Below are 9468 nucleotides of genomic sequence, written 5' to 3'. Positions count from 1 at the left end.
TGAGCTTCCTCTTTTCTCATGCTTTTCCCAAACTCAGCTGCCAATTACCTAAGAACCTAGAAATAGTGTCAGTGAACAGCAAGAGCAAGGCTGCTCCAGGAGGGAGGAAAAGCCAGGAGTCCAGGATAACTCCAGCCGAAGTGCCAGCTTGTGCCCCAACTAGCACAGGGCTCCACAAACCCAAACTGTAGGCCACAGTACTGACAGTGTCGTTTGACAGCCCCAGAGAACATGAGGTAACAAGCTCACTCCTGATATCATCTAGGGAGCCCGACCAGGACGGCAGGACACAGATCTAGAGGCAAAGCCACAGCATAGCTCCTAGATTCATCCTAGAGGCAGGGATGGACACAAGACTGCATATAATGTAGGTTCAGCATCCACCCAGGAAAATCAGTAGTCCTGGACAGCAAGGCCAGGCACTAGCCTGAACTCTGGTGCCTGAGCTTGAATGGGACTCCTGGGCCCATGGGCAGGGCAGCTCGGTAGGGCTGATCAGAGTCTTGATTTCAGACAAATTTTCTGCTTGTTTCTGCTTAGTTGATGAAGAAGTCAATGGATTTCTATGTCCAGTGTGAGCCTCTGAGATGAGGCACAGTTACACAGGACTGTGAAGGACCTTCTAGGCCTTCATAGATGGTGCTCGACATAGGTCAACAGCCATCTTGAAACTAGTGAGGAATATTCCCCTCCTTTCTCCCCTGAAAAGGCTCTTTGGAGACCTCACTGATCTAATGATTAAAATAACTTGGAAGGTCCTGCTCACATTAATTTTCTTAAATGGTCTGAAGTCTTCAGACACTTGTACAGGTGCACCCACTTGCTCCCGATCCAGCCAGGGAGCACAGTCAGTTGACTCAGCATTACAGATTCTCATGGTCTTTTCTGATCTGAGTCAGTCACTGCTGTACCTGCCGTGTTGTGGCTGCCCCAGAAAATGCTTGAATGATCTCGCACAGGGCAGAGCCTGAGCTTCATGAAGGGTGCCTGAACAGTAAAGGTAAAATATCATAGCCCATAACAACTTCTTGTGAGTCACAACTTCATTCTCAGCAGGATGGGAGGCCAAAAGTGGGCGGGATTTTATAACACTCAGTAACAAGCAGGAAACTTAAGGCAGTGTAACAACCAACATATTTTTTATTAGAGAGGCAATGACCAAGCCATTCAGGAGGAATTAATTTTCAGGATTTGGCTACAGAAGAGCTCTGCAATTTCATTGTCTTCCCCATACCCAGCAGTGTTTCACACGTTTTGGGGAGTCTTCAACGGATGTCTTCAATCCTCCTGTCTCTGAAGCTGGGTTCCCTCTAGTGGCATTAGCAGGAGCATCAATTCTGTGTTATTGACTGATCTTGGTCCGTAGTAGGGGCAGGGAGAAAGAGGACACTGCAGGATGCTACCAACTCACATCAGGAAACACTGACTTGTCTTTATCTGACTAGTAGCCTAGGATTTTTGTATTCCACAGGTTCTTTAATTTTTCTAACAGGTGTTCAATCAGTGCATTGATTTTAGCTGTCTCTTTGATGAGGTAGTTCCTGCAGGGGACAAGAATGCGTGTGGTAAGATACACAGATATACAAGACACATAAATAAAAGAAAGTGTAATCTCTGTTTACAGTAGTTATCAAGCTACCCTTCTTTCACACTGCCTGTCAGTTCAAAGCTTCTCAGCAGTCCTGCAGGTGCTTTCCCTAGAGAGCAGGAATAGGCAATCTGTATTTGCCATGAGTTATATGAAACTGCATTTCTTGGGCCATCACATTTTTCCTTTTGAGAGGCGAGCAGCTCTTTTTCCCTTTCTTGAAGGAATATAAATTTACAGCCAGAGCTAGTTCTGTGATTTGGGCTCAGTAATACCAGTGTTTCCTGGTACCTCAGTACTCAGCCCCTCACAAGTGGATCCACAGCATCTGCACAGCCACCAGCCCTCACTGCTTACACATGAAGAGATATGTGCAATTACACTAGCACTGCCTTATTCAACATGAGCCCCTGGAAGGCACTGCACTTTCATGTGAAATCTTACTCCCACAAGAGCCCCTGCCCATTGCATTTGCATCAGGCTTCATTCACTTCTTCATTGCTCCCTGCATCTCCTCAGGGATTAATTGGATTAATCCCTGCTCCCTCACACTCCCCCCTCACCTTCCCCATCTGTGGATATCACAACACCAGCACAGAAAACCTTTCCATACCTGGTACCAGCAACTGCTGGCATCTGGGCAAAATTCTCCAAGACCTTAGCGGCTCTAGGGGACACATCGTTCACAGCGTTATAGAAGGCAGCGAAAAATGAATCGGGGAGGACCATCCAGTCACGGCGGTTATCCCTCTCAAAGATGGACTTTGAGTGCACTTCTGAGAAGGAGAAAGCAAAAACCGTGAGGTTTCCCCAGTCACTCATCTCTCTGAAGCCTGCCTGGAGGTGCAGTGGGAAGAGACTAGAAATTCTTCACAGATTCAAAGCCCCTTCCTCCCCTCACATTTCCTCTGCACCCAGGAGCACCTCATCTCTCATATTCAGGCACCTAGGTCTTAGCATTTAAATGGCAGAGTATTTGCACTAGCTATGGAAGACTTCCATGCAAGGCCTACCAATTGGATTCACACTTGCTAGCACTGTAACATCATGGTCATAGGCTGTGTTATTGGGCTTCAGTCCTGTTTATGGTTAGGAGAGACTTCCCTGAAGTGAGAACCTGTAAATCAGAGCCTTGCCCCCGGCAGACAGAAAGGCTTTTCAGACTTACCTGGGAAAGTGGTGCCAAGGAGTAGAATGAGAGCTAATACCAAAACCCTGGATTGCAGCATGGTTTGCAGTGTCAGTTCAGCCCTGTGTATCAAAAGACCATCTGGAATCACCAGATAATATACCAGGTCTGGTATATTATCAGAGAAATAAAGCAAGGAAAGATCATGGTGCATTTCGTCTTCAGAAATGACAAAAAGATAGTTCAAAAATGACAGTCTCTTGATTTGTATAAACATAAATATCCACAATAAATGATGGATTTCAGAGCATAAAATATGTTAAAGTTACTTCTTTTATACAAGATCTAAATCCCCTTTTTCAGCATATGAACAAACCACTAAAACTGGCATAGGTTAGAAGTTTCCTCTACACACAGGTACAACTGAAGAATTCACAGTGTGTGATTTTTTTGTTTGATTTTTTGTTGGTGTTGTTAATTGGGTTGAAGAATCTTGTTCTGGTCAGTGTAGCACATAAGATGCTCATCTTAATGATTTAGTGAGCTGAGTATTTTGTATTCCTATCATTGAGAAATGCCAATGAGGCCCCCTCATCATTTTTGCATCATCATTATCAGTTAGGAACCCACACAGAACAAGTTCTCAAAAAGGGAATAAATGCAAACTTTACCCTCACTTAACCTTTATTTTGCCTATTCCAGAAGTCAAAGTTAGAGAACTCTCCAAGAGTCAGTATTTGGTAATTGAAAGGCATGACATAATATTTAAATAAGCTTTTCGAATTCTGTGCATTTAAAAAGGCATTTAGAAGTTAAATTTGATTTATGCCCAGAGAAAAGGATTGCATCACTTGGGCAACATGAACAAAGTAACACAGTGTTAGGAACTGCATGGAAAGAAAGGCTGCAAATTGGTTACACATGCCTTTGCTAATATCTGTGCTGGTCAGCTGCTAGTCAATGGTTCTTATTATTCCACAGTAATATTTCCATTCTTATTAATTTCCGGTTATACACAGATTAGCTCCAAAAGCTATCACCCCATCTTCACTAGCCATTTGCTGACCAGCAGTAGTTGCTCAGTTACCATCTCTCCTTACTTTTTAATCCTAGAGCCAGCTCCCACCTCCACAGATGCAAGGTATAAATTTGCTTTCAAAGAACATCAAGATCTTACCTGCTTTCAAGTCTGCAGACCCAAAATGGAGCAGCTTGGAAAAAGCTAATGTATCTTGCAGAACTGAAACTCTGTGAAACCTGTCATGGGCTTGACCCTCCCATATGTCATACACAACATCCAACATTTGACTTCTGTCCTGGTTACTCAGGTGCTACCACCCTCCTGCATTTCAGCAATATTCCTAGCTAGGGAGCCTGAGAAGAACTCACACTTTGTCTTGTAAGAAAAGTGTGACAAAATAGGGAGAAAACTTCCATTCATTCCCATATGGTCTAGATATGCCAGTTACAAAGTCAACACCACCAAATATAGAGTTCAGCTCTTACCTGTTCTGCTTCCTCTCTGTCTCACAAGCAGAAGCTGAGCTAGATGCTCATCTGAGGCACTGGCATTTACGCAAAGCTAATATAGGGATAGCGAGGGGTCAAAGGTCTTATTTTGTTTCCCCATTTGCTCTTTGGTAAGTAGATCCAGCTCACTAGGATGGGCAAGAAGTTATGTAGGACTCTGAACCCATGATTGGGATTTGATAATGGAGGGCAGCCTGACCTGAGCCTAAGAGACATTGAAGGCAGCTTCTGGGTCACTGAGTCCCCTGTTTTTGCTGGCCACTGTGTCATAGAGACCCCTTTCATAAGCTAACCAAATTCCACGTGAGCAGTAGCTGGGCTGCATTTTCCTCTTACTATTCCTGTGGAAAGGCCTGTCCTGTATCTCACCAACTCTGATGGTTGGACTTACTTATGGCTGTTACGTTCATATAGATTTTGCACTTGGTTTCCATAAAACACTTCAGCAAAATGGCACATGTGGGTGAGTGCATATATACAACCCTCTCAGATTTTTCTTTTTCCATGTCCAACACTTTCTACATAGGCTCATGAGATGTGCATATACCTGAGCCAGCTGTCGAAACTTGCACAGGGAAAACCTAACTTCTCAGCAGGCTCCCCAGAGACCTGGACCTAACCAGAAAGTGGCTGCAGGGCCACAGAAGGTCATCTGCTTCCCATAGCCTGAGTTTCAGCTGCCCGCTGGGTCTTCACTCAGGTCAACCATGTGTATGTGGCATATATATGGCACATTCAGCAGGAGAGACAGAAAGGCTGGAACACTGCACTACAAGCATAGCTTAGGGAAAAGGGGAAGATCTAAGGTATAAATTAAATCTGTCAAATGAGACCCAACAGACTTCTGTTCTTGTACTCATCACAGTTGCTCATTTATTAGGCAACCTTCTAGCGAAGAGCTCAACGAGTGCTTTCGTTTGTCAACCAAACAAGTTTTCTAGGTGATTTTTGTTCTCGAGGAGCTCCAAGTAGTATAGAACTAAACAGTAACTATTCTCATTCGGCAGACATAGAAGCCAAGTCAATGATTGCTTCAGTGACACAACTGAGGTCATGTTATTAAGGGGATTGCCAGTGGTTTCCCAGCCCTTTTCCCATTCTTTCAGTGAATTATTATTTATTTTCTTTATAAACAAACATACACAAAAAGAAAAAGCCCTCCAACATATGAGCAACATGCCCCCCCCAAAAAAGAAACAAACCATTTTGCATTTTTCCCCCGAAACAACATCTTACTAATCTCTAATAAGGTTCATTCCAAAACTAAGCAGAGAATTTTCAATTCCAGTAGTGGTGCGAACACTAAAAAGCAATTTATGGTCTAGGAAGAACACACGAGAACAACTGGTTAAAAGTTCTCACATTTTTTAATTACACATTTGACAATCATTTAAGAAAACCTACACATTTGCCACCTGCTTTTACAGCTGGAATAGCATTTGGAATACCAGTACAAATCACATTATAGGCATTACACTTAACAGAAATAGGAAGGATCAGTCATTACTTGTGGATGTTCATTTAATATAATCTCAAAAGTCAACTCTCTCCTATGTCAGGACCACAAACTAAAGTCTCTAACCATATTAAGTGGTGCTTTAAACTGATGTGCTGCAGGACGGGGACAGAGAGGGGACTTAGCTACCCTGCGCAGTAATACATACTGCTGAAGAGCTTTGCATTGTGGTTGCTGTCAGTGCAAGGTAACTTCCTAGTTAGCCTAACTTTAGCTAGTGCTGAAGTTAGTGTATCATGAACCCAATCCCAGAGATAGCAACTGGGCTTTTCAGCACTTTCTCCTGCCAAGCAGGCAATTGCCAAGACCAGATCAATGATTACACAAGCAGCAGCCCTTGGCCTCTCTTCCTGGAATGGCATTCTGGAATGGTAGGGTGCTCTGCAAATAAGCAAGACAGACAGATAATGCAAGTCCTTTCTTAATCAAAGAAAAATGACATGATTTTTATCTCTTACAAATCTCTGGTGGAAAGCAGCTGGCAGGAGCAGCATGGACGTTCTTATCTGCCCCACATGCCATGGTCCCTTATTCATTACACTCTTACTTTCATTAGGGTAGTCCCAAATGCTATCAAGGCACTTTTAACATCAATGGTATAGACAAATTCATTCTTGAGGTATGTTCCTTCAATTGCATAAACAATAGAAGTCCAGAATGGCAATAACTGCCAGATGCGACACGTACTCTAGTTCTTCCACCACACATGGGCTGACAGGTGAACACCAGCTCTTTGCAGTGGCTGAAAATTAACCATGAATATATTATAGCACAGAAAGAACTAGGCTGCTACACTACTTCCTACTGTGTTTTTCTTTTCAGTGTGTAGTATTGGAGCTGCCTGATTTTTTTCTCTCTGCGTCTTTTTGAAAGTCAATAGACCCTGTAATCTTACTAGAGAAAAAGAGTCCATGCAGTAATGTGCAGTGCTGTCAAATGGCTTTCATTTGCAGCCAATTAAAAAGAGAAACAGGCATTCAAAGTATAGCCTATTTTCTTCCTACTTTTCTGTCTGCTTGCAGTCATGGAGCATGCATATAGAAATTTCCTTTTTAATTATTTCACAGCCCACCAATTGATATTTTATGAAGCACAGGGGTCTGTGGAGCAGATTTTAGTGAATATTGTACCATTTCTGATTTCCTGCTGGATGACCTAATCTACTTCTGTCTGCAATTTAAGAAGTCACAGAATTAAGCCGAGATACAATCAATTTTCCACGAAGAGTTTTGTTCGATGTTTCTATAATATGAACAAAGTGACTGAAGAGGAGCTGGTAATGGTAATTACCAGCTTTACCATGGTAATGGTAAAGCTCTTCAGACTTCAAACAGCATGTATTTTGTGAATTTACAAAATCTAAATTTCACTACCCTAGCTCAATTACAGGGACTCAAGCAAGGAATAAAGATGGACAGCTCCCGCATAGAATTTGGGTCAAAAAGTTTGGATCTGCAGTTAGTTTGCTCATACTACAGTGGCAAACTTAAACAGCTGCTGCTGTTACACAAAGTCATTTGGGCTTTCTTGCAGTGTGTGGGGGCAGGGGCAGCTCTTGGGAAAATTTGCTGGGCAAATATTGGTTATACGTATTTTCATGTGAAAGAGAGTAAACTGTTCCCTGTGCTACCATCTTCGGATCTCAGCAGGTGTCAGTAGACTCTGATCTTGATGGAGAGAAGGGCGGTCCTTCCTGAAATGGACTTTTGAGTAAAGCTGAGCTGATAGGAAGAAGAGGTTTTTCTGCATAGATATATAGGAAGGAAAGGAGAAACTCGATTTTTAAGCCACTAATACAGCTTCCCAAAAATCACTAATTCAGCTTTCAATCTTCCAGACCCTGGGTAACTACTAGTAGCTGGCAAAAGGCAATGCTAAAGTCAGAACAAGGTGCCAGATTAAAAAAAAAAAAAAACCCATATCTTCTATCACTACAGTCACCAAAGACTCCTCTGAAATTAAAAAATTAAAAAAAAATCCAACCATAAAGCAAGGGATGCATAAAACCCTCAGAACGTTAAGTCCCATCACCAGCATGTCATTAAATAAGAACAAAAATGATTTGCAGCCAGTGAGCTCAGCAGTCAGATTCGAGAATGATACTGGCTCTGCAAGTTCTGCAAACACGCTTAATTCCCCACACAGCAAGCATAACTCATGAGTCAGTTCATGTGGTTCACAGTTTGGGTCTAGGGCAGTGAAAGACTGAGCTTGTTACAGGCTCCCCTTTGTGAATTCAAACCTTGGAGTTGCTCCTGCAGCTCTGAAGGACCCATTTAATTCCTTTCTGAGCTAGACAACACCTGCTGTACAACAGGCCCTCCGTTGCCAGAAAGTGTGCCTCCACTTCTGAAACAACTCCTATTGGAGAGACAAGCAAGTCCTCCTGTGCTCTCTCTGTACACAGAAATCAGCGCTGCCAAGCCAAAGAACTGCAGGAAAGGTAGTGTTCCCCATACGGGCCTTTGGACCACCAGCAACTGCTTCAGGTATCCAGCTAGAAGCATTCAATCGATGCAAGAAGTTTCCTGTCGTTGTCGAAGGAAAAGAATAAGGGAGGTGGACAAAATGAAAGCATCTCCAAGTCAGTCTTCCAAGGGAAAGCATAAGCACATCATCACCTGGGACATTAAAAAACAAATAGTGGAAAGTGTCCCATCTGGTCCCATCTAGGAAATAACCCAGGCAGTATAACCTTGGCGAATGACTAGTTCCTCTGCGTTAAAAAGAACTCACAAGGTGCTGCAGAAGTTCCTCACAAACCGCTGAGTCTCACAAATCCAAGAACTACGCTCGGAAAGCCAGTTTCCTGTAGAGGCAGCCAGGATCTAACTACAAGGATGCAGGGAATATCTCCGCTTCTCCAGGACATTCTCACGGAAACAGTAGATGAATCACATCAAGGGGAAACAGCAAGTTGCTCTCCTTAGCAGCTGTTCTTGGAGCACAGATAAATTTCTATTCTAGTTGCAAAGTAACAAATAAGAAAATCTGTCTACAGCGCAGGTGCACAACACATTTGGAGTTGGTATCATTGCTAGGGCAGTAGTAAAAGTGACTGTAAGACCTCTCACAGAACCTTCTACCACATCGTGTATGCACAACAGATGGCACAAATTGCAAAGGGAGAACATGAAATGCATGTGAAAGAGTGCATGTCTCAGGAAATACATATCCATCAAAATCCTGCTTCTTGGCATTACAGGCCCACAATACCAGGTAGAGTAGCCATATCTTGCTCAGGCCCTGTGAGGACAGCCAAATCTTGTTAAATTCAACCCCTTAAATTTACAAATAAAGGCAAGACTGGTTAAAGGGAGCACAAGCACTCTAACCACAAGTGGCTAAAGTAGGGCACGGTAGTAGTCAGTGACAGGTAGGTGAGTTGGCAATTTTCAGACGTGCTAGTGAGCCCTTTTTAAGGCAGCGAGACATGCTTCTAACAGTGTGCTGCTTCTGCTTGGGAGACAGGCTACTGGGGTGAAAGGAAGCAACTGTCCCTTATGCCAAGCAGCAAGGCAGAAGAAGCAAATCTTACCTATTCTGAAGCACAACAGAGAACTCTGGAAAGCTCTGTCTCACTACATCTCACTCCCAGGAGGCCAGAGGGCCGGACCAGATGACTGCTTGAGGTTTCTTCTGATCCAATGTACTGCTCTGTGATTATGCAACTCTGAGTCCCTGAGCCATTCACTAGTGAGCAGT

General features: G+C 43.3%; 1 protein-coding gene across 1 annotated transcript; it reads right to left on the bottom strand.

The window, feature by feature from the left end:
- Positions 1-1157: 1157 nt before the first annotated feature.
- Positions 1158-4265, bottom strand: LOC104565203 (apovitellenin-1-like). Its single transcript, XM_088533057.1, has 4 exons — positions 4224-4265; positions 2757-2839; positions 2202-2364; positions 1158-1541 (listed from the first exon to the last, which is right to left on the bottom strand). Exons 2-4 carry the CDS (start codon positions 2815-2817, stop codon positions 1442-1444), a joined length of 324 nt encoding a protein of 107 aa, XP_088389183.1. The 5' UTR covers positions 2818-2839; positions 4224-4265; the 3' UTR covers positions 1158-1441.
- Between the last annotated feature and the right edge of the window lie 5203 nt (positions 4266-9468).

This window comes from Tinamus guttatus, unplaced genomic scaffold (assembly GCF_059628265.1).
Source record: "Tinamus guttatus ecotype Peru unplaced genomic scaffold, ASM5962826v1 Tinamus_guttatus_pri_ptg000035l, whole genome shotgun sequence".
Classification (NCBI taxonomy): domain Eukaryota; kingdom Metazoa; phylum Chordata; class Aves; order Tinamiformes; family Tinamidae; genus Tinamus; species Tinamus guttatus.
This window is presented reverse-complemented; position numbering and strand designations above follow the sequence as displayed.